This window comes from Struthio camelus, chromosome 2, assembly GCF_040807025.1.
Source record: "Struthio camelus isolate bStrCam1 chromosome 2, bStrCam1.hap1, whole genome shotgun sequence".
NCBI lineage: Eukaryota > Metazoa > Chordata > Aves > Struthioniformes > Struthionidae > Struthio > Struthio camelus.
Genome location: NC_090943.1, coordinates 138,495,501 through 138,522,024, shown reverse-complemented (window position 1 = coordinate 138,522,024; position 26,524 = coordinate 138,495,501). Strand labels below are relative to the sequence as shown.

Genomic DNA, 26,524 nt, shown 5'->3' with positions numbered 1-26,524 from the left:
TCTTATATAGAGGAACAACTGATTCCAGCTAATTAACATTCTGCTCTTCCACATTATGCAATACCTCTAAATTTCCTCAGAATGCTTTTCTCATGCAGTATTCAGAGAATACCTCAATAGCACAGCACCCTCTTCACGTGCAATACCCAATGTAGCCACTGAAATCAAGTAAAGCATGTAGCTTAACTTAATACTTCAACCATGTTAAAAAGAGTTAAAATTAACAGTTAATAATCTCTAATTCTCTTTTGTTTGTGACCAGTTAAGTCTATGATGCTTTTACCATTTCATCCAAGTTGCAGCTTGAACCCCATTAGCTAAGCAGTAAAGTGAACCATCAGAGGGTTTTAGGTGCATGTTGTAAGCAAGACTCAACAAAATCTAACAAAATAAAAAAGAATCAGGACCAGTGAAAATTGGAGATCTTTAAACAGGAAGATCTTTTATCAAAACAAATGGATACTGCAGGAAATCTCTGGAGAAAGCTTTCTACAGATGCACTCATTCTACTCTCTTTATATTTATTATTCCAATACTTGCTGTTTTCTGGCATTTGCTTTTCTTGTATTTTGAACAACTTGAATACAATAGGAATCAATTTTTATATACTGCCTTGTGGATGTATTTGTCTATGAGAAAAGAAAAAAAAGAAAAGATGGTTAGTGAGAATAAAGTATTTTATTTCTAAATTATCAAAAGAAGGGTACAAACAACATTGTCCCATTGTCTTCTACTATTTATTCCTAACTGAAAGGCATTTTTTTTCAGCACTTTTTCATAAAATTCAATTAGGAATAACTATCCAGAATTTAAGTATGCTTCCTGAGTATGCAAACTGAGATTAACTTTTAAAGAAAAGGAGCATCAGCACTTCATCATATCTGTAAAAATCCTCAACATATAAGCACTCAAATGTGCTGCTCTGAGCTCTGATCTGCCTACTATATTTAACAAACCTATCACTGTGTTCTGATATTTAGCTTTCTACAGGTTTGAAGTTTTTTGTTTTCATAAAGAGCAGATACCAAGATTCATTCAACAGCAATAGAAATGAGGCCAAGTTACTCTGAACATCTATGTATGAAGTATCAGAAATGGATTAACAATAAAAATAACCCGCAAAAACCAAACAATGTAACTGCATTAAATAATACATGCAGATGTATTAGAAAAGAAAATTGGTGAAGAAGAGAAAGTTGTGGAGCTTCAATCAACCACTGCACAGAAACACTCTAAATGTGTCCACATATGGCTCACAGTTAACCTGCAACTGCTTTTGCCTGTAGCTTTTTCTGAGGTCATAGGTGATCCAGCAGTAACAAACACTACTGCTCTGGCATATAAAAAGGAGCAGCTGATTTAGCTAACTAGCTCTTAAAGTGGAATCACCTAAGTGGAATCCAGCAGCAGGTTCGGGGCAGAGTGATTGTGTCCTTCCAAGGATCAGAGCCAAATATTCCTAGAGACATTTACGCTGCTGGCTAAGACCACTAGTTGAACCCTGGAAAGACATGGGAAAGTCACATGATCTGCTTTCAGCATGGAAATCCTGTCTAGAACAAAACAGAAGCGTACCCCAAAGGGGCTATCCTGTTTTTTTTTTGCAAATGCTGGTGATCATAAAGCTAGTAGGAAAACTGATCCAGGGCTCAGTGGGCACTGGCTGGGAACTGGTCTTTCGGGAGCACAAATATGCATCAGGATACATACTAAGGAAATTGATGGATCATTCCTGAAGTAAGATGTGGTAGGTAGGTTAGACAGATCAGAGAAAGGCTGCAGGTATTAAGAAATTATCCTAATACGAAAAAGTAGTAGGTGAAAAGCATGACACAAGTAGTTCCATGGTATCTGAGGCCTAGCAGGTGAGAAAGCTTTCAGTGATAGAAAATTATAGAGGATCCTAGCTAGGCCATGCACCTAAGTATGATAATACCTAGATGGAGGGGTCCCGAATCTGCAGTAAGCACGTGCAAATATATGAGACAAAATACAGAAAACAGCTATTCCTCAGCTAATGTATGTATGTGGATGATTGCAGTCTACTGCCTCATGTCCCCAAAGACATTTAGTTAGTTACTGACCAGTCTGGATGTTCTGCAAAGCTCTTTGGACTTACAGCAGTCCAAAGAGCTCCAGTCCCTCTAGTAGAAGTAGGAATTCTATCAAGATCAGGTAAGACTGACTCTGTAGTGTTCGTAGGTTAAGTGTAATTCAGAGTAGAAAAACATTCCCTTGGTTGTGTGCACTTCAGACACAGCCCTTCAGATGCAAAGGCTAAGGGTACTATAGTACTACAATGGTATGACTAGTAATGAGGTGATACCTAGGGAAGGGTTGTGACGATCTGCATGGGAGGGCCATCACACAGTAGTTGTCTATACCGTGGCTCACAGCTGTGAGATTTAGGCTGCATATTCTTGATAGGTATTACCTTGATATCATGTGCTTCCATTGGTTCAGTCCCAAGCCTCTTCAGTGAATAACTAAATTCTATCTGCAGGACATGATATAGCTCTATAGTTCTGTGGTACTGTATATTACTGGCACTGAAGTTAGGATAATCTCAGCTGAACAACATGACTTGTTGCTTGTCTACATGATGACACAAACCCTAACGTCATCATTTGTAGATGGTTCCAATCAGGAACTCAAACACTACAATATCAGACTTAAATTATCATATAACAACAGTTGTAATGTCTTACAGACCAACATATAGACTTTGATGTTAGAAGATTACTTCTTTGTTCTGGCAAACTTGGATGATATCTCTATTACTGTATTGAACTGTAGCTCTGAATTCAATAAATCAAAAGTAAAGAAAAGTAAATAAAAATAAGCCTTCAAAAATATCCATTTTCCCCTATGATATATCTTGTACCAACATCCATTCTCACCTTTAAGTTTGTAAATGGGTTTTGCAAGAAGGAGATACTGAAACTTCTATGTTAGTTTTGAGGAGATACTTCATCATCACATTGATTAGCAGCAGGGTAGAGAGGCTTAGAAAACTGCTTTTCACAGCACAGGTTAACAATAATCTATAAGGAAAAATTATGATACTGCCACATTAAATGCAGAAAGAAAAATTTCAGAACCATCACATACTTAATTCAAATTGAAAAGTATTAAATAGAATTTACCCACAACTAGCTTTTGCATTTTCTACACTGCATTCTGCAAAATATCCCTCCAAGATGTGAAGCTATGAAGCTAGACTAGTGAAACTATTTCAGATATCAGAAAAGAAAAGGAGAAAAAGATTACAGGATGTGAGAAAGATGATTGCCAAACATACCACCATGATATTTTCAAACTTCAACCATAAATTTTAAAACTAAATTCAGGGTTAAAAATACATGTGCCATCACAAAAGTGCCAACACTGAGGTCTACCATTGTAATTTGAGTACCTGATCTTCAACAGTGCTAAGTATTCAACAGCATTGAATGGGAGTTAAGGCAGGCAGGCTTTTAAAACACATATGAGTATTTGTGTATGGACTTGAACAAACTTCTCCATAAATCCAAGCTTGCTCAGTCATACATTTCAGATACAAATTTTAGAGTGGAAGTTCTTACAGCTAGCCAGAAATAGCAAATCTAAAAGGACTGCAAAGGAAAAAGTAAATCTTGCCTTTTCTAGTTCTTGGACATTAATATAGAATCATAATCTCTTTTCTTTTTCTTAGCATTATACAGTTTAGTTAAATATTACTTAGAAACTTTCTCTAGTTACTTCAAGTGACATTGATGATCACAGAATCACAGAATGGTTGAGATTGGAAGGAATCTCTGGAGATCATCAAGTCCAATCCCTCTGCTCAAGCAGGGTCATCTAGAGCACACCACCCAAGATTGTGTTCAGGCAGCTTTGGAATATCTCCAGGAAGGAGTCTCCACAACTTCTCTGGGCAACCTGTTCCAGTGCTCCGTCACCCTCACAGTTCCTCAAGTTTGGAGAAAACTTGTTTTCCAGTTTGTGCCTGTTGCCTCTTGCCCTGTCACTGGGCACCACTGAGAAGAGTCTGGCCCCATCCTCTTGACACCTTCCCTTCAGATATTTGTACACACTGATCAGATCCCCCCTGAGCCTTCTCTTCTCCAGGCTAAACAGGCCCAGCTCCCTCAGCCTTTCCTCATAGGAGAGATGCTCAAGTTCCTTCATTGTCTTAGGAGCCCTTCACCAGACTCACTCCAGGAGCACCATGTCTCTCTTGTACTGGGGAGCCCAGAATTGGACACAGTGCTCCAGATGCGGCCTCATCAGGGCTGAGGAGAGGGGAAGGATCACCTCCCTCCACCTGCTGGCAACACTCTGCCTAATGCACCCCCAGGAGACCATTGGCCTTCTTGGCCACAAGGACACATTGCTGGCTCACGCTTAACTTACTGTCCACCAGCACTCCCAGGTCCTTCTCTGCAAAGCTGCTTTCCAGTAGGTCAGCCCCCAACCTGTCCTGGTGCATGGGGTTATTCCTCCCCAGGGGCAGGACTCTGCACTTGCCTTTGTTGGACTTCAGGAGGTTCCTCCCTGCCAATCTCTCCAGCCCGTCCAGGTCCCTTGGAATGGCAGCACAGCCCTCTGGGGTATCTGCCACTCCTCCCAGTTTAGTATCCTCAGCAGACTTGCTGAGGGTGCACTCTGTGCCTTCCTCCAGGTCATTGAGGAATACATTGAACAAGACTGGACCCAGGACTGACCCCTGGGGGACACCACTAGCCACAGGCCTCCAACTTGACTCTGCGCCATTCACCACAACCCTCTGCGCTCGGCCATCCAGCCAGTTCTCAAGCCACCTCACTGTCCACTCATCCATACCTACGCTTCCTGAGCTTACCTAGGAGGCTGTGATGGGAGACAGTGTCAAAAGCCTTGCTGAAGTCCAGGAAGACAACATCCACTGCTCTGCCCTCATCTACCCAGCCAGTCATTCCAGCACAGAAGGCTATCAGATTGGTCAAGCATGATTTCCCTTTGATGAGTCCATACTGACTACTCCTGATCACCACCTTGTCCTCCACATGCTTAGAGATGGCCTCCAGAACAAGCTGTTCCATCAGCTTTCCAGGGATGGAGGTGAGGCTGACAGGCCTGTAGTTCCCTGGCTCCTTCTTGCCCTTTTAGAAGCCTGGGGTGACACTGGCTTTCTTCCAGTCCTCAGGCACCAATCCTGATCTCCAAGACCTTTCAAAGATGATGGAGAGTGGCCTAGCATGATAACAGATTTTTTATTTATAGTGTGAAGAATTCTTCCTCCTAGTTCTTCATTCTCATCCTGTAGAAACCTGACTGGCTAGTATACTTACCCCTAAAACTATGCCTATTAAATCCAGCTTTATGACACCAAATATGCTTTGTTTCCTCATGATTATGACAATATGAGCAAAGAATGCATAGTGTTGCTATGTAGTGTGATAAATGACATATCTGACCTATCTTTTCATAGAGTGCTTTTATGGGCACTATTACTTTATATAGAAATATTTTAAAATCTTTTTTACCTATTAGGATTATATATATTGATGATTTTAAAAGGGTAGTTTTGGTTTTCGAATGTCTGTTTGAAGTCTACCACTAATTTGATGTAACTACAGGTAAACTGTGTGAGGTTTATTTTCTGCACTTCTGTAATGGGCAGAAAAATTTAAAAGAAGCAATGTCATGATTTCATATGATAAATGAACAAGGTGCAATACTACATTATGCTTTGAGAGTCAAGTGTTCATATTATATTATTTCCGCCTTTTGTTCACTTCCCAAATCTATTATCTTATTCAAAAAAACTTTAAAATTGCAAATGCCCAAGTGTTGTATCCTTTTCCATTTGCTTGGCATGTGTTTTGCTGTTCTACTGATACAGAAGGCAACATTTCTTGTATAATAGTAGTCTGTCCTTTTTCCCATACCCGTCATACACCACTGATGAAGTCAGCAGGAATGGAACATGCTGCACAGTTCTAGGCTGCCAGCCATGGGCTTGCAGGCTGCTACAGCCAGCGCTGCATTTATTTCTTCCACATTTTATATGGGGGCATTGCTTTTCTGGGAACAACTTCCGCTTCCAGTACAGTGGGAGCTCAGGTAGTGTGAGATACAGCACATTTCAGGGGAAAAGGTTTTCCTTTTTATCAAGCGTTTTGATACTAGTAAATAAAGCTAATATGTGTATTCCAGAAATGAAGCTTGCAGGCTGAGTGGAGAGGAAGAGCATTTACAATATGGAATTAATCCATTTTAAGCATTCTAGTTGGCAAAAGAGTTAGAGTACTTTAAAAAAAAAAATTAGACTCTGCAACAGACAATCTGGCATGAATCAGGGACAATATTTTGTAGGTAGATTCAGCGCAAAGCAAGGTCCAATACGCTCGAAGGACACTGCAACAGAACAATGGAAGCAGACAGGAAGTATGCACTAATAAATATGCCCACTGGGCCAGTGCCACTGCCTAGCATGGCATAGATACATACAGAAGGATTATACACTAAATGGTGCAAACACAGTTCAGTCCATCTGTCATAAACGTTAAGTCCAAAGGCCACAGGTGCAGATTGCACTAAAAAGTAAAAATTACACCCAAACAGAGACCACTTCATGTAATATGGAGAAGAAAAAAAATAACAACGACAAAATAAAACAAAATATATCCAGTGATTTGTTTCCAATCAATAGATGTTCTCAGAATAGCCATGTTCTTCCTTGGCAATCACTTCTTCTTCCTTTCCCTCTGTCATTGTACATGCATAACATACATTTTATTTTACAAAAGTGCTCCAAATATTCAAGACCATTTTGTATTCAGTTAAATACATCTACTTGGTATTTGGGCAAAAAGGTAAATAATTTAACATAAGATTCAGTCCTTCATTCTAGTTTCAGACCTAACAGCGTGCTGAGGATAAGATATACTTTCTCTTTGGAGATGGAAGCTGGGTTCAGGTAGATCTTGTTTAAGGAATGTTTGCATACTAAAAAGCTAAGAAAAAAGGAAGAGAATTTTTTTCTGCCTCTCATAGTCCAGGTGAACAGAAGGGAAATTTGTGTCCAGTAAGTTCCAAAAAGAAAAAATTTCTATGCGTTAGCCATTCTACATAACATTTTTATATGATACTGCTTTCTCATATGGAAGTAAGTTGAGTATATTCATTACGTCTCTGTAGCTTATCTACATAACACTGACTACATGCTAAAGAAAACACCTAAGGCGGGTTTAATATGCCATTGGTCTCTTATATCAGAATCACCATAGGCTTGTAACCAAATAGCCAAGGTTACAGGGGAGCAGAGGCCTCTGAGAATACGATGCTATGGTGCAATTGAATTGGGCCTCAAAAATACAACATAGACACTTTGAGTAAAGTGATTTTATCTTTAATTACCAAATCAACTGTATTTCAAACCTGTGGAAAAAGCAGTCTTTTTTTCAGCCATCCTTTGATGTATTTGTTGAACTTAACTTGGGTTGTTAGCTGTTTGAATCAGGATGCCAGTTCTTCAGCAGCACTTATGAACGTGTCTTAAAAACAACTGAAAGCAATAACTCTTTGATGGAATGTCATATAGTGGTAGATCCCTGTACAGAATCATTTATCCTAATACGCCCTAATCGTATAATTCCATCTGATTTCTTCGCAACACTATTGCTGTTTCATGAACAGGGGTAGTTATATTCATACAAACCCCATACAATTTTTTTTCTCTTTTTTTCTCCACAGGAACAGGCATTATCTTCTCATCTTTAGTCAGTATTGTCCATTTGTGCCCTATTCACTTCACTGGTGAAATCTGACCTGTAGAAATCTTTGAATAAACTTGATGCCTTTGTGAGGAAACTAGCTATAAGTCTATACATACAAGTGAATAAGATGTACTGGATTTTCTCTCTCCTGGGCAGATTTTTGGTAAGTGGGCAGCAGATGCTATAATCAAAATAACATTTATGCATACTATTTCTTTTTTTGTGCTTCAAGCCAAATACTGTAAAGATTTAATATTACAGAAAGGAGTCAACAGAATACTATTTCCAAAATATTACAAAAGCATTCAAAGAACCCAAGAAGTGCTGCAATTTTTAATTTTCAAGAGATACATATATTACTGTGACACTAGCAAGGGTCTGAGTGGCCTAAATCAGGTGAATTAACTCTCTACAAGAGATAACAACGGGTAGCATCAGTCTCATTTTCCTAAAGGTGCTAAAAAGTGTTAAAAAATAAACGAATAAATAAATAAAAAGATTTCTACAACATGTTTCTCTACTGAATATCAGAAGACTGCAGTATTTTAGCTGTGATTTCTGCCTTTCAGCTCTCTTGACTTCTAGTCCCTCTTAACCAATTCACATTTCTATTCTGGCTAAGAGATCCATTGCAGTCTCCATTATTTTGCTGCTCTATGGATTAGAACTAGTGACCTTTCCAACTTCCAATTTGTAGGTGTTTAGTCCTGCCCTGATAGCTGTGATTTTAACTGCCCCTGTCACTCCGCTTCCCCCATTTCTCAGTAATCAGGAACTATCCTTAAAAAGCTTCCTCGCTCTTTGCCTAGGTCTACTTATTCAACTGCAAGCAGATGAGACTTTGCTCTGCCACATTTCAAGCCAGTCAGTTCTCATTCAAGATCCACAGGAATAAATAAATGTGATACCAAGCCCAGCCTCACAGTAAGGCTCACATCTTGCACTCAGTGCCAGGACGCTTGCTCACACAATGTTAGATCACTCATTTTCCATTAGCTTGGGGCTCAGGCAGAGTTTGCTCCCATTTCCATTAAAGCTCTGTAACCTCTAAGCTCTTCCCTGGCAGACAGATTCTTGCGCCAGGAAGTCTGGGAGAAACCTAAAGAGGTTTCAGCCATCCATTACTAACCTTCCTCACCCATGCCCTTATCTCCTACTCCTTTCACCACAACACTGGCAAAGTACATGCTCCCAACTGCTCTGAGCTCCTCCAAAATTATTATGTTGTGACCACCTTCCTTCTGCACCTCAGCATCATGCTGCCATCTCTGCCTTGTGACCTGAAGCAGGGAGGCACAGGAATGGCTTCTCTTCATGACTGAACGCCTAAGAGGGAACCTCTCTGTTTCATTCCAGGCTGCATCCTGTCCAAATGCTGTGCTACCTGGTGATCTCATGCCATAGAAATCACATTATCTAGAGTCCTGAAGTGTGACTGTCTCAGTGCAGCATTAATTTTTCAGTTCAACTGTTTAAAATAGGTAAGTTATATCAATGCGTTACCACTTTTGTGAAAGTGAAGATACTGTATAGTTGCATCAATTACAATTCAGTTCATTGGTTTACTATCTACTGTTTCTGCAATCATACACCAATAGCATCAGCTAAGGAAGAATTTCCTATTTCACTAGGCTCTAATGTTACGGATGCACCAAAATGACTAGGCCACTGACTGAGCCCTGGCTGGACGTAAAGCTAACTGAACAGGACATGAGAAAACTACTCATGAGAATATGAACAGGAAATGAGAAACCACTGGCCACGACAGATAATAATTTGACAAGCTAATAAAATTTACAGATAACGCAGTAAGGAATGGCTGGATTTCACAGGCAGTTAAGAGAGAGTTATGCGAGAAATGGCCAAACTTCACAGACAATTGAAGAGGAGCGCTAGGGAGCTTTTGGGGAGTAGAGTCATGCGAGGTGAACAGTGCCCAGGCCATCATATCAGTAATTCCATATAAGGTGTTGAGTACCTAGGCAATGGCATCACAAATACTGAATTGGAGAATGGCTCTAGCAAGATTGGGACCAACAGGGAAGAAGTAACTGGAACAGACTGTTTGAGAAAGGAGTTACCAGGATGGTGAAAAGGAGTGTCAAGATATGGGAAAAGGGATCGTTAAGTAGCACAAGTCCTGTGAGCAGTGCTGTTTGAAGACACCCGATGTGCATTCCTGCACTTGATCACGAAAGCCTAAGTCACAACAAATCAAATTTTTGTGACCATAATATGCACATATCAAATGTACTTCTGTGAGCAGGTAGACTGGGGTGGGGGTTAGGTGATTTCTCCGATTAACAAGAGAACATCCGCATGGGACAGATCAAGCATCCTGCTATCACTGTGTTGGCGCCTGTTCTAGGCCTGATTGCATTGGCATCTTCCCAGCTACTTCCTAACATCTTCCTAAGTACAAATCCGTACATAACATGACTGATTACAAGGTATTGTACATTCCCAGGTAGAGTATTTTCTGCTGATGACTCAGAGCTCATGAATCCTTTCCTTTCTTTGATCCTCTTATATCCATTGTCAATCATGTTTTGATCTGGCATAAGAAAGATAGGCTAAAAAATGCCTGCTAATCACTCCTTGTCTTCCAATATTTTCACTTTCAAATCAAAAATAATAAGGATTTTTATGACTTCCTTGGCATACTTCTCTTCTTTCTTCCTAGGCAAGAATATTCACATTAAACTTCAAGGGAAAAGAGTAAACAGCCTCAAATCAAACCAAAATACAGTTTAGAATTCATAGACCTTCCATTCCCTACCAACAGCATTCTCTCTTCTGGCAAAACACCTGTACTCAGTAAATTTCCAACATCCATTTGCAGGTCCAGAAGGTTCAGAGACCTGGGTTAATCACCAGTTTACATCTGGCATACCAACTTGTGATATTTTTCCATCGTTATCTACATGAAAAAAAACCCTGCCTTTTCTAAATAATGTAGCAGTATGTCTACTTCATAAGTTCAAGGGAGTCTCTTATAACATTGAACTCCTTAACAACCCAGAGTCACCTACTGCAAAGGAATGGATGAGCTTCCTTAGTGTTAACGCTGGAGGCACTATTAACTTCTAAGGAAAATGAAATTTTGAATGTTTTAATGCTCGTTTGTCTCCACTATTGCTCCACTTAAAGATGAGAAACTTTTCTTGTCCTGCCTACTATATCCCACTGGGTTAAGCTTTACCCCCTGTTTCCTAGTGCAACCAGCTAAATTACAGGAGAGTATGCAAAAGCCATATACCATGGTATCTCTTCCCTCAGTGCAGATAGACAAGGAAAACCATAATTTGACCCTTAAGACTTCAGTGTCTCACTGTAACAGCACAACCTTATTATTTACCTAGCATCATATCTTAGAGTTTCATTTGACTTTATTTCCTCTTGTTGACACATCTCAAGTGAAAATAAGTGAACCAAGATGAGTGAATTAGTCATTACCTCTCTAAAACTTCATGTAGTGATAAGGACTTTGGTATGGGGCTGCAGAGGAAGATATGCGTCATCACTTAAATAGTAAAAACATACTTGTGCACAGTTAAGGACGTGCTGTGCATAACCATGTAGGATTGTTTTCACGCCCATTAGCACATATTCCATTAGAGATTCTGCTGCACAGGAGCCATAATTACTTTTAGATCTCATGAGCAAGCTGATGGAAATAAACATTTGCTAAAGGCTCCGTTCAGTCTTGAGCTGATAGAAGCATTCTGCAGATTACTTTTCTGAAGATGGGTACAACATTTGCCTTTCTCCAGTCACTGAGAACCTCCCCCAATCTCCACAAGTCTTCAAAGACGATAGAGAGTGGCCTTGCAAGGACATTAGGCTGTTCTTTCAGCACCCTCAGATGCAGTCCATCAGGTCCCAGGGACTTGTATGGATCGAGTTCTCATAAGTAATTCCTGACTCTATCCTCATCTCCTGCTGGTGGTTCTCCCTCTCCTTGAATCCTGCCTCTAAACACAGAGGCACAAGAGACCCTGTTGGTGAAGACTGAAGCAAAGAAGGCACTGAGTATCTCAGCCTTATCTGTGTCCACTGTCACTAGATCACCCGCCTCAGTCAGCAGCAGGCAGAGTTTCAACCTTGTAATATTAATCAAGAGGTTGAAGCTCTTACCTCTGCCCTTGATGTACCTTGCAAGCGTCAATTCTAGCCGAGCTTTGGCTTTCCTAATGTCATCCCTGCATGCCTCAGCAATGTTTTTATATTTATCTGCTGTAGCTTGTCCCTGCTTCCACCACCTGTACACTGCCTTTTTGCACTGGAGCTCAATCATGAGTTTCCTGTTTAGCCAAGCTAGTCTCACGATACATCTACTCTCATCCTGCCAGATCCATCTTTTCCTCAGCATTCATTTATGCCAAAGAGGAAAATAGTTGTTCGGGTTCTCAGAACTGAGGCCTGTACTTTTTCTTTACATCATATGGTGCTACATAATATATATGACTTTATCCTCAACAGTTCATGAGTCGCAGCATTAAGATCTCTGAGGCCTTTCTCCTAAATTATATAGGTTGCCAGATCTATTCTTTGCTCAAGTCAAGTTTTAGGGTGTCTGACACATGTCCAAATTTGAGTGCAACCAAGGCCATTAAAGATTCAGGTATGAAGGAGGTGGTGTTTCCACTAAAGATGGAAGTAAGAATATTGACCTGTTGCACTTGGGGTGGCAATTACTTCCTGCTCCCAAAGAAACATGTGAACCTGTAGAATGATTCTGTCCACAGCTGCTTTTTTGAGTCCAAAACCCTGCTGTCCTGTTCTGTTATATACTGGATATAAATGTTCACATTTTTTCTGGTCATTCTTACCATGTAAATTAAGTCATACATTAACTCATTAACTCATTAACTCATACATTTTCTCTAAAGTAGTACAAATCTACCAGGATTTTTTTTTTTTTTGATGCATGCAATCACATGGTTATCACTACTATAGGAGCAAAATTATTACAAAGAGAAACAGACAAAATCTTTCAGTGAATCAGCTTCACTGGAAACGACGTGGCTCTGCTTAGCACTGTTTAAAGGAGGAGCTAGTTTTTTTCAGAGCATTTGTCCATATTTCATCCAATTTTAATCAAATATTTTCTTAAATTTTAGTGTTTTCATTCCTTAAACAAAAGGAATATCAGAACTGAAACTTGTAATTAAACTGTGAAGCTTGATGATATCATCAGAAATATTCATGAGCTACCACACAGTATTTTCCTGCAGAAACTTCATAATGTGCTTTGTACATATTCATATACATATATAAATTGATATAAAACATAGGTATACTGATAAAAGGTCAGTATGCATACACATAGATTAAAAGTTTTCAAAAGATCATGTGTCCTTCCCTGGTCCCACAGAAAAATGTGTAGATTGCCAATCATTATCTATTAACAGCACTGGGACAAATTAATACATGCAGCCAAAACAGAGTTTCCTACAAAAGAAAAACTTAAGACTATTTGCTTGTTAAATATTTTATATTTTGTGAAGCCTATTGTTAATGCTCCCTTACAGTATGTCAGGTAATCACATGTATATGCTATGTGAGCTCTTTTTGATATATTAAAATTCTGTCATGAAATAATTATTATGCAGTGTAGAGCCAAATATAAGAGTCTACTCTGAGAAAAGAATTGTTAAAAACATAAAGATCTTCAGAAATGACTTTACTTGTAAACATAATCACAGAAGGAGATGTATATGCACTACAAAAACTGAATTCACATTTATTTGATTTTCAGTAAAGGTAACAGTGTGAATTTTAACCTCTTAGAAATACATAGGCATGAGAGAAAAAATTGGAATGTTGTCTATGAAAAGGAAGTGATGTTCAGAGTCCTTAACCGCAGTCATATTCAGTTTTAATGTTGACATTATTTAGGACTACAGGTCTGCAGCTTCAGGCCACCACATACAATGAGTTTTTTCTGGTATTGGCATACGTAAGACACTAAACCTTGAATTCAGCTTCCAATTGATTTCAATGGGAAATTAAAAACATCCATAAGAGACTGGAGTCTAAAGTTGAATCTTGAGATAAAGGAAAGTGAGTAAATGAAAAAAAAAAACTAATATTGACTTGAGCTTCACAGTGAAAGGGACAGGTAACAAATTTCAACAGAATTCCAGGAGAAGGTGAAAAAAAACCCAGCTATACCATCCAGTCTAATACAGTCAGTGAAAAACACCATTTCTGAACTCTTCCTTAGAAGAATAGCTGCCTCTATAAATATACCTCACTAATATGGTAGAGAACCAAAAATTTAACAGTAAAATTGATATATTCTTATGATGCAGAGTATATTTCCTAGAATTATAGCAGTTCCTTAGGATGCCCTTTTATTCTTAGAAATAGGTCAGTAACCTATCTTTTTTCTCCCTGTGGAATGTTTGAGTTTACAATTTATTTGCCTACATTTATTATTCTAATTCTTTGGCTCTAATTTATTTTAGGTTATTTTGCAATCTGCAGATTGATAACATAATTACAGGTAAGGAACCTTAATTAATTCAATTTCTGGTGCAAATGCTACAGTTTCCTTTTTTATATGCAGAGATTTTCACTAGTGTAGTTATCTCAATTACTGATCACCACTGGCTGAATTCCCATCTAGAGACAAAACAACAATTTTTCATACATGCTTAAATAGACCACACAGTGCTGTAGTTAGATGACAGTTTATTCCATATCAGATAGATAATGCAATATTATTAGAAGTCATTCTCATACACACATTCACACCTACACACACCTACACACACACACACATACATACATACACAAAGAGAAAGAGTGGAGAAATTTATCCGTGACTAACAAAAATAAATAAAACCTAGCTATATAGTGACAGGATAATTTAATTATCCTGTAGCTGCTATGCAGGGAAGAATTTTCAGAAAGCATCAACCAAGGAAAACAAAGACATCAGAAAAGAGGGAAAAATGAGAATACGGTGTTACTATACCTGTAAGAATGTATGAAAGCAATATTGCAATCAAGAAAATACCAAACATTAATCTACTAAGGGATTAAGCATCTTAGTGATAATATAGACCTTTTGTTCCTTAACAAAAGGTCACAGTACTACTGTAATCTTCTATATTTGGTTTGGAGGTAGATAAGAATAGCAGACTTCTAAAAGGATATTACACTTGATTGAACTACACCTTTCCAGCATCATTTTAGTTCCATGAATGTTGGGGGTTTATATCGCACATGTTATGGAAAAAGGCAGACCAGATGTTCATGCAATTTAACATGTAAGCAAACTTAACTGAAGCAATACAAAAATTTATAGACTTTTGGACTTTAAAATTCACTGGCTATAGCCAGACCATTCGGTACTGTAAGGAACACTTTACTTCCAGCTTTGCACTGCTCTTCAGGAAATGCATCTGATGAGGAGGGCTTCTCCCCCAAAACAGCTAATAACGATAACACCTATCAGTTACTATAAATGAGCTATTCCAGTATGACTCAGCAAAACACAACTTCTCACACACTCTACACCCTGTGAAGTGTGAAAAAGATTACAGAAGAATATGGTGTACTGAAATCATATGGACATCAGAAATTTATCTGGGAAAAGAAAGTGGGTTTAACATTTGGATTCAAGCTTATTTTTTCAAAACATAATCAAAGCAAGGAGTGAAAGATGTTGTTTCTCCACTCCTCTTTAAATAAAGGGAAATTTTATCTAGAAAAAAGCTGAACTGGCTTTTGAATCCTAAGCCTTTGGTAAGAATTTTGGGCTGAGAGTGGATTCGTCATTTAACACCCCAACCCTCCTATGCCTCTCTGTTAGAGCTGACACTGCATCATGAAAGAAATAAGATTATTTGTAGGTTTTCTTTGCCCCAGGAAAAAATCATAAACAACTCTATAGATATCCAGGCTTCATCACTAATTTAAATGCCAAAGCTTCCACTGACTTCGTCAAAACCAGGGTTTTACACTAGATATATAAAGGGAGATCCTTCACCAGAAAGTCCAGCTGTGCTGGATTGGAACACATGTACAAGATCTTACAGCGAAGTGTGGAAAAAACGCTTCACGTCATGGGTCAGACATACAACAGTAGCTTGTGACATCTCTGTCTCCTTCCCACTTCAGTTTATACTGTTGATAGCTGTTGAAGTCATCAGGGAATCCCTCTCCTGCAGTAATCCGTTCTTATAGCCTTTTGAACTGTGCCCAGATTTATGCTGTCCAACTCTAATGACACACAACAGAAACACCAGCGAGAAAGAGTTGCCGAGTCTCTAGCACTTGTCACCAAAATCAGCTTCAGAAAGCTTTCTCTGCTAAAAAAACGTTAGGATATGAATATAAACTTCTGCAGGGACTTTAGATTTTTTCCATAGCAAACACAGGCTGCAAACGCCAACATGGCTGTTGGAAGCCTTGTTCACTTAATACCATATGCCACAATTCTCTCCTGAAATGCCACAGAAAGACCCTTAAGTGCATAATAAATGTAAGGAAGAGCGTGGAATGTAACAAAAAAAAAAGGGCAGGATTTTCAAAAACATTCACCACTTGTATAGCCCTGTTCTTACTGAAACAATTGGGAAATTTCTCTGCTCATAGATAGCAGATGTAAGGCCATATTGAAACCCAAACAGAACATTTCCCACCTGAGTTCGTCTTTATCTGGTGATAAAATTCTTAGGAATTCTTTAAGATTCAAAATTACAATTAATAGCAAAGTAATTTTCAAAGTACTTAGTGAAAGAGCTAGTAAACAGAACGGGGGCATGCAGGTTGGACTTTCTAGATCCAAAGAAAGCAGCTTGAACATGAGCTTTTCAGACATAAGCTTTTGCAGATAATATATGTTGAAGGAACTTTTCATGACTGAGAGTGCACAGGGTGATTCTTTTCCTTGCTTTAAATCACCAAAAAAAGTCACAAAAGATAATTAAACTTTATTATATAAAGAGGCTGTTCGCCTCTCGTTCTCTCTGTATACACACCCCCACACACGCACATACATACATGCATATATATACGTATGAATACACATACATACAAAGAAAGGAAGATAGAAATTTTAAAAACAATGATTAATTTTAACTATTCAAACTTCTATTAACCAAAAAATGAGGAAAAATTCTTTTGTTATTTTAACTTCAAGCGTCTGAAAACCTGATTCCTAAAAAGTATCCTCTGTCTCCTAACTTTTTACTATATAACCATGACCTAGATGAATTTATCTCTGCAATATTTGTGGTAAGTTCTATAATGATTTCACAAAACACAGATTCTACCACCTATAATGTGCATTGCATTGCAAGCTGTAACATACTACAAAATGCCTGTTGTCACTTATATTACTCTACTTAAGCAGTCTGTCGTTATCATATTAGCCCGAGTATTTTCAATCTACTTTTTGGAAGAAGATAGCAGTATTTACTGTAAATCATCTTCTTTTACAACATTTTAAAAGAAAAGTTACGGATCGAAAGTATAGAGCATAAAAGCACAGCACTCCAGTTATATTTCAGCGCTGTGTACTGACCTCTACTGGTTTGTCCACTGTAGCTCCCATAAATATTAAACACGACTTAATTTTAATTAGACTTCTGTGCTCTCATGCTCAAATTCATGGATAAACTAAATTGCATGGCCCCCTGTCACATCCTCCCCGAAGGAAATATAAAAAGCAATCAAGATTCCAACTTGCAAGTTTACCTGTAGTAGGTGAAACACGATGAAAAACCATCACGAAAAAAAACCTAGCAGTAGAATGATATTAAAATTAGAAAACTCCATCTTACCACTCTGAGTGTATTTATGTCAGACTGAATAATTTATCACATTTGTTTTATTCAACTGCTGCCTCATGTCTGCATCGTTATTATCTGTTTGGTATACAAAACATATTTTTATTTTTTCCAGTGCCTAACATCTGACCTGTGATTCGGGCCAGTAGTATTAATGTAACACAAATAACAAAGTCATGAATATGAATTCATCATCTTCAATCATCCCCATTTGACAGACTTCTGCTTCAGAGAACACGCTTGTCTCTAGAAGCCTCTTCAGAGGACATATTTGCTCTAATTAGAACAGAGCTGGCAGCTTATCTACCGCACACCAGTGGATCAAAGTACAGAAGCAAGTTTGACATTTTAAAAGTATCACTACGAACGCTTTGTCAAATCAAAGTCATTACTATGTCTTATTGGGAGCAGCGATATAGTCACCTCATTGACCAATCTACTTTCTAACCAATCCTAAGAAAAAAAAACTCTAGATCTTCACATGTCTTACTGTAAAAAGCAACTCCAGTTAGTCATAAGTAAATTAATAAAATTTTCTATAATCATTTACCAAAGAACATTTTCATTATCAGCAGCATTTATGCTGCAAAACTTTCCAATTTTAAAAGCTTATTTTTAGATTTCTTTGTTATACAAGTCTTCAAGTATGAATAACCGCTTTACATATTGTGAGAACATTTCCTCTCACTCTATCAGCAACTCCAAACATTTTTTCTTTCTTAAGTCACCTCTGCTGGCTGGAAAAGAACAACAATTGTTCAGTGCAAAAACAATGAAATTTGAGTGCTTTGTTGGTATACATAGCAAAGCACACCACATATTTTAATTCATTTTCAGAACAGCAAGATGCCTATTATTCATGAAGCTATTCTGTATAATAATTCACCTTTCTTTTATTTTTCATAAAAAGCTTTTTAGATCCCATAAAAAAAAAAAACAACAGATCACTCAAATTACTGAGCATGAGCCTATGAGCCTAGAATATTTTTACATTGTGTAAGTAAATACCTGAACTACGTCTGTGGTTTTTTTTTTTAATCAGCTTCTCAGCTTCTCTTAACTTCTTGAACAGTCAAAGTTCTCTCCCTTCTTTTACCACAGCAAAACCTTTCATCACTAAATCCTATGGCTGTCAATATTTTAGAACTGCAAGCAATAAATTAAAAAAATAAAGAAGAGCCGCTGGCAATTAACACTTTCCTCTGCATTCAGGAGAAAAGTGGTTGGTTTCCTTTGCAAGCTGCATCAGCCTTTCCCTTGTGCTGACCAGCAGAGGGAGGACAGGGGGTGACCACACAGCAAGTAACCCCCAGGGCAAATTGTCCAGGAGCCCATTTACTGTCAGTCCAAGCAAAACTACAAGCAGTGGTCCCATTTTTAATGTCTGTGGTGAAAACCCACGCATGATTTTAGCCAGAAAATAAACTGATACTATTTTTCCCTCTTACCTTTACCTGGTGAGTCAGTACAGGTGTCCAAAAGATCGCTGTCTTCTGATTTTGATGAGTTTGCCACCGCTCTGATTCTTCTGCTGCTACTTCTAGGACTTTGATGATCAGCTGGATCTGATCTCCTTATTCTTTTCTGTGTTAGAAAGAAAATATTTTGATGTTTTATCATTAGAACTAGGCCTTTGCTCAATACATTAGAACAAGGACGCAACAGTTCGGAGATTTGCAAATCAATATCATTTTTCTTAAGCGGGGAAATATAATCAGTCTTAATTAGATTTTCTAACGTACAAAGGAGTTAAAGACATTGATTTTCACTGAACATGTTGCCTGAGTCACAGTAAAACTATCTTCTTTTCATAAGGCATTTTAAAGCAGTATTTCAGTCAGCTCCGTGCAAAATATTCCACAACAGCCCCAATAACTTTTTTCCTTACCTCTAGTATCCCAGTGAGGTCACATTCTGTTAAAAACATCCTGTCAAGCTTGGTACAAAAGGGCTCCAAAGAATCAGAATGCAGAAGCTATGCAACTTGCTGACTAACTTTGCTCTGTGTTATTTACCAACCACACAAAGAAAATGCTGTCTATTCAAAACACAGTTCAAAACTCTCTTCACAGAAAGTGAGTGAACAAACAGTCCCATGTCCGATGCTGTAGTCACATCTCCCATGAGGCCCGGTGATAGCTCTGGGGCATGGGACGGAGTGACACCACCAGCAGTTACTACAAGGCACTTTTGTAAACAACTTGTGTGTGTGCGCGAGTGCGTGTAGAGGAGGGGGGGAGGTGTTACTTTTCTATATCTTAATATTATGCTATTTTTGCTTTATCGCGTTTAAGCAGTACTTTAGTCTATTCCTTTATCTATTGAGTGCTCTACTACTCACACACTATTTCCACACTGTAACCTGCGTTTTCCTCCAGAACGGACCTGAAAGGAACATTTGGAATTAGTTTAGGATCTAGATTTGGAACTCTGGAACCCAGTTAAAAGGCAGAAGTTAATTCAAAGTCTTCCAGATCCACAGCAGAAACAGATAAGGAAATTTAACACTCATCAGAATTCAAAAAATTTGTCATGAGTCTTTTGCTTTGGTTCATTAAAGAATCAGGCCTCAGTTAGAAACGTATGTTTTAACCTCATCATTAAACATTGCTTCAAGCTATGAGACTAACAGCAAAATATCTTCGTAACAGTTTGTGACATAGATTCTTCCAAATCCTTATTCCGGAATAAGGATCACTCTAGGTAAGACATAAAGGACATTCAGTTGTTGATATACTTCCACAACTGGGTGATACATGAATATTAATCAGATGTCAAAAGTATGACTTCTAAAAATGTAAAGATTTTCCAGTAATAGACTAAACGATAAATTACCTAGCTATAGTTCTCTTACTAGTACTTCAAATAATACCTTCAAAATGTAAATGGTGACTGATACTGTAAGCAGAATTGTCAAAGTTTCTCTCATGATTTAAAAAATAAATTTAATTATTTCTCAGTGCCCAACTAACATCCAGTCTTTGATCAGAGCCTGCAATTATTCCTTGTCAGGCAGTACTGTGCTCTAAAAGTAGTATCTTACAGAGACCAAGTGAACCTTCACTTGTGCATAGTTGAAGATATTACAATAGTTGCTTTTGTTTTTTAATTTCGGCTTTAAAAAACCCCTAATGCCAATATGAAGTCATCAATTGATTTTTGTATCTTTACTTTTTCTCTGAGTTTGCATTTTAAGCTCTTCTCATCTCATTATGAATAATAATATAGTATAGTAGGGTATAGTTATTTTCACTCTTTCCCATGACCTCACTGTTCTACCTATTTATCTGTACCTCAGGAATGTATACCATGTCTACTAAAATACTGTGCTATAGGGTACTTAATTTTCACAGTTTCATCATCGTGAGGTCACAAAGTCTATAATCCCTGCTTAGGGACTGAGAACCAAAGCGCAAGAAACCTGGCAAAGCAGAACTAATAGAAATTTGGCGGCAACACTGTTCATAGCTTCTCCGAACATGAAACCACAATCTTCAGTCCTCTTCAGCATGGTTTTGGCTCAGCGCTCCACACGTTATTGAAAATATTTAGCACATAACATTAAAGTCAAAATCCAGCATAAACACAGAACAGAAGGAAATAAATCTTTGTGATATTCCTTGCCAGGCCTAGGTCAAGGATGTGCTGTAAATGTCTACTGATTTGGTCCTCTCTTCCTCTTAAGCCTTTTCTGAGCTCTAGTCCCTATTTTTGACTATTTCAGACCTGGCATGCAGAAAGGCTGTACAGAAGAGCAAAGTCTACAGAACAGAAAGCTTCACAAGTTTAACTGATAATATTTGACTGCTTTCCTCTTCTCTGTTACCAAGCCTGTAACTAGATTTCAAAGTCTAGGACCTTGCTTTTATACAGAAATCTACTGAATCATATGACCAAGGAGTCTAAAATTTTAGAATTGCATTCAGATGATTACCTTTGCCGTACTATTATGACAGAAACAGCCAACCTCATTCTACGATTAAAGTCAGCACTATCATTGCAAATAGAGCAAAAGGAGTGAAAATGTCTGTGTGTTGTAGAGACAGTTTTATATTCTCCTTTTTGTGCCTGATTCTGGCTTACATTTCTGTATGGAGTTCCACTAGCTTTGATGTGCCTGAGATTACATATGTTAGATGATATTTTTGTCGTCTTTAACCTGACATTCTATGTGTCACATTTAAAATGGCACTCATTAGAGGGCACCCATTTCTTGGAGTCCAATTTGAGAAACCTCTCACTTGATTTTCTAAGGTCTGGACCATCAGTGGCTCCATTTAACTTAAAGAGGAGCAGATTGTTTTATTTATGACTCTCACAATTGAGAGAGTAAAGCCAAGTTCAGATTCTCATAGGTTCCTGCTAACTACCTCCTGTAATCTATTAATACTTTAATGATACTATCAAAAGTGTGTATGAATGATTTCCGGAAGTTACTATATCCTAGCATTACCTTCAGTTTTCACCAAAAAAGAGAGTCAGAAAGTTTAAGTTTTGATGTTGATTCACCAAATGTTGGTCACATGGGAACTAAGATGTGAACTTAATGATGTATTTAACGGCAAAGACTCTCTCCAGTAGCCCCATCAGGGAAATAGCAAGATTGATAGTAATTATGCATACAGAGGAGCCCTAGCTGCAATCACCAGCCTCCTGCAGAATTCTCTGTGGACAGCAGGCCGAGTTGGCAAACAAAAGTGGAAAGGAGTAGAAAGAAAGAAACAAAATGCTTTTACTGGCTAGTCACAAAATATGGCCAGCATTTAAAAAACAAATCTAAACACAACAATTGCAAGCAGTCCAGGCAAAAATCATTTAGTTAGGCGTCTAATAACTCCAGGAACAAAGCTGGATAACAACGAATCACATGCTCCCGTCAGGTGGGGGGAAAAAAATAAACAAAAGAAGGTTTAAAAAAAAAAAAAATCCCACGCTTCCTCCTTTTCCATATAATTACCATGAGTTACAGTTGAGGGTGAAGCCGCAGAGAGGGGTGGGGGAGTGAAGTGAATGTGAAACGGATAAAAGCTGGGTAAACCACTCCAGTAGTCAGGCTGATGCAGAAGTACTTAACCAGAAACAAATGCTGCTGATGCTTTTGTTCTGGTCTTTCACTGAAGCTTATTCTGGCCTTCTGATGTGCCTCCTATAGGTTGCCTCTGCCAGGGAACTGTGCATGTGCTCACAGTCCCAACTGCTAGCACCACATTTATTTATTTATTTTCAATCCAAATAAACTCTTAATGGCTTAACATAAAACATTTGGATTTTTTTTTTGATACATACTAAATAATAAAAAAGCCAGAAGCACAATAGGCCATAAGGGAGTGAAAGGGATGATTGTTCAAAGCCCTATTAAAAGGTTTGTTGCTTTATTTATATATTTTTTAACAACACAATTTCAAAGCCTTTTAAAGAAGACTCCTCCTCCCCTGTTGCCTGCCAAGATAGTACTTAGCTGAGGGAGGGAGTGGCTGCTCTTTAGAAGATGATAGTATCTATTAGAGAGAAAGGGACAGAGAGATATAAAAAGGGTTTCCCAAAAACAGTTGTCCAGAAGGGCCAATGAAAAGAAACAAAAGGTATGAGATGAGCATTAAATGGGAAGAAGATGGGAATATTAAAACAGAGAGTGCTGAGAGAGAGGAGACATTTTTAAAGCAAAAAGGGTTCTGTTAAGGTCCTTATAGAGGCACTATTATACTAGCCATGCTTCGTATTTAGGCATCTGTCAGGTAGTCATTGTGAAGCACTTCACAAAAATTAACCCTCACAGCCCTCTTTCATAAGCTAGGTAAGGGACACAGACCCAGACACATGCAGGCAGACATTCAATTTGTGCAGCTGGTTTCCACAGAGGAACAGAACACTTTTTGACAGTCGACTGCATTTCAATGCAGCAGACACACTGAGGATTTTCTTCCCCTTGGTGTGCTGGATTATTTTACAGCAGGCATAAAGGGGTGTGTCTGGGTGAAAGAAGTGTTAGGTGTAGTTGAAACGTCTGGAGATAAAGTTGAGGTCCATGTTCACTCTCCTTTCTTTTAGGAGCAAATACTGCAATCTAGGTGCCACTGTTAGGAAAACCCCACCACTGCCTTCGCAGTCCTTTACAAGCCTGTTCCCTCAAAATGCTATCAGTAATTACCACCATGGATGGGACAGTAAACATCAAGTTAACTTGTGCAAAGCTGAGTATGAGCTATGAAATAAGGTCCTACATTCACAGTAGACAGCCAGTGCAGACAGCAAACCATCAGGGTGGTACGTTCATGGTGACCTCTGTTGCTAGGGAGATGGGCTGTAGCTTGCACGAGCTGGAGTTTTTCCACAGCTCACAACTTCATTCCTAGAAATTAGGAACTAGATAACCCTGTTTTGAGTATAAGAAATCTCCTGTGCAGTTAAGGAAGTACAAAGATCTCTACCTTCCTGGTAGGCTACAAACAGCTACGTCGGCTTTCACTGCCAATGGCTCTGAGGCAGCCTGGATCACTAAGGTCACCAGAAGCCTTTGATACTTCCCGTGTGTTAACTGCTGGGAAGAGACTGGTTTAAGAGGATGTTTTTTCTGCAGCTTGGCTGCAGCAGTATACCAAAACCCTCCTGAGGGCAGCTGGATGTGAAACACTTCTTTTTTTCAGAGCAGAAATTTCATCCTGTGAAACTAAAGATAACTTTCATTAGCGGTGATATGTTTCTGATATGAAACACCTGCTTCCTCAGCAATTTTCAAATGAACTCGACTGAAAATATTTCAAGGGCTCTGGGGTTCTTAAATTGAGTCACTAACCTTAGTGCCAGTGCACTAGATTAAGTTCAGAATAGGTTCTTCAGAGAGTATCCTTCTCTCCACCTGATCACTGTTGTCTGGGTTTGGTTTTGTAAACCTCTCATGGGCTGATTTTGCATAGACTTGAGATGGAAAAGACTTTGAAAAATGCTGTGTAATGCCACCTTCTGCATGCTACAATTTCGAAGCTGCGAGCACACTGACTAACATTTCTGGGATCAGGGCAAACTCCAAAGCTAGCATTTTACTTCAGTGATGCACAGTTTATTAGGTCCACCCACTGGAGCCGAGTAGTGCAATTTTTCCTAAAGGAATCTCTGAAAAGGACTGAAATAAGCCAAAGTTATTTATCTTAGATCAAACTAAGGGACTTCTATTAAAAGAAATACTGCTTGTACATCAGAGTCCCAAAAATTTTTCTATCTTATATTATTCCACTAATTTGTGGCTAAAATGAAATATATGCTGTGAGGCCAAGCAACTCTCTGTAAAATCTATTATACTTACCAGAAAGAGAAACTGTGTCCAAGAGGAAGTACAGGAAGACTTTAAGTATGTAAAGGGAATTCATTTTTTATGCAACATAGCCAAGACGCTGCAGTTTCTCCTTACCATCCTGAAAAGGATCACAGAATCCTCTATATCTGAAGTAGCTGTGACCTTTCTTTCACTGCTCACTGGAAGGAAGGAACTCTGGCAGTACATTCCTCACTGATGTCATGCTAGACAGAGCAGGAGAGACATACCTGTCACCTCTCCCAGCCCAAAGCAGTACTTCCCATCCAAGCACTGACCCTACATACAGGTCTTAGACTACAAGTGAAGAGATAACAGTAATAACTGCAATCACAGGTGTGAACTTCCCAGAAGAAAGGATCAAAAGTGGTATCCCCTACCACTCGATAGATTTCATTTCTTCAGTGATGCACCAGCATAGCTTAAAATATAAGGCTATGTGCAACATGTGGTTTTCCTCCCTTTTTCTTAATTTCTGGATAGGCTGCTTAAACCTATTAGATATCTCCAATGAATTCAGTGGGAAGCTAGCGTTCACATGGTGAGGGTGTTCATTTCAAGAATCCTCATTTTAAAAAGTAGTTTGCTTGGACTAATCACAATCTTATTATAACACCACATGGGAACTGCATTTTGAAGTGCCATTAACAGAAGAGAGATAATCTTGCTAGGGGCAATCAGAGAGTCCCTGAGGATGAAGGGGCCAACACCCAGTTCACTGGATTATAGACAAGTCTCCTGAGTGTTCAAAGTGCTGGGATGCAAATATGATGCTGGTTTCTTCAGCTACAGAGAAAGCCATCAGTTAGGGTTTGAGAAGAGGTTTGGCTGCCACCCAGTGGATGCAGGTGCCAAAATTGTACAGTTTCAGCTTTGCAGTCACACTAGGAGACCCTGCTCTGTTTGCTCTCCAAGTAATAGCAGAAAAAGGAATGCCTTAATGACCTTCTTGCTTACTGCACTTTGGTTATTCTGGATCAGCATTTTTCCGCTAGAAATTTAAATATGACTTTTCTAAATGTCAGCCCAAGGTCTTAAAGTCAGGCTGGAACTTTGTCTTGCACATCTGCTGTAATTGCTTCCGCAGGACTGAATTAGACTAATTACTGAATAAACTTCCTAAACAAATAATGTCAATGTACTTGTTATATTTCATTTTCTGTCTGTTGCACTGTTTTTCTTTTTAATAATGTTAGTACTTATGGCCTAATATATGACATATGAATATATGAGATGGGGTCAGTTGCAATGCAATTTTAGTACCAAAAAAAGCACCGGCTTACAGAAATATGCAGCAAGGACAGAGGACATTTCTGTAAAGCATCTCAATCCCAGAGCTCAGAGCTGAAAAACTTTCAGGACAATGGAGAAATAAATGCCAGTCCTCATGTACCATTAACTGAAGACAAATTAGGCACAGCTTAGCATCTAGATTGACTTATATGGGAGCTACATCATTTATTTTATTACCCTTTCTCTCTAGTATCTTCCATCTGGCATACTGCCCTGCTCCAAGAACTAGCATAAGCCTACTTCCTGACTGTTGTTCTTTTTCAGCACCTTTACTGCATTTCAAATAGCATTTCAAACATCATTCTTGTGTTCAAGAACCGGAAAATGGAACTTAACTAGAGACAAAGTAGAAGGAATTAGTCTATTACTAAGCT

General features: G+C 38.6%; 1 protein-coding gene across 3 annotated transcripts in view; it reads right to left on the bottom strand.

Moving 5' to 3' along the window:
• ST18 (ST18 C2H2C-type zinc finger transcription factor) overlaps window positions 1-26,524 on the bottom strand; it is a 203,651-nt gene that overhangs the window by 158,821 nt on the left and 18,306 nt on the right. For 2 of the 3 annotated variants that reach the window (XM_068932721.1, XM_068932718.1), the window contains one exon: window positions 18,997-19,132. Coding sequence is in view for 2 of the 3 variants with exons in the window: in XM_068932718.1 (XP_068788819.1) it covers window positions 18,997-19,132 (136 nt within the window). In the remaining variant the exon portion in view is untranslated. Of the gene's footprint in view, window positions 1-18,996; window positions 19,133-19,436; window positions 19,532-26,524 lie in introns of those variants that run through there. The other variant, XM_009673572.2, reaches the window with a different exon arrangement.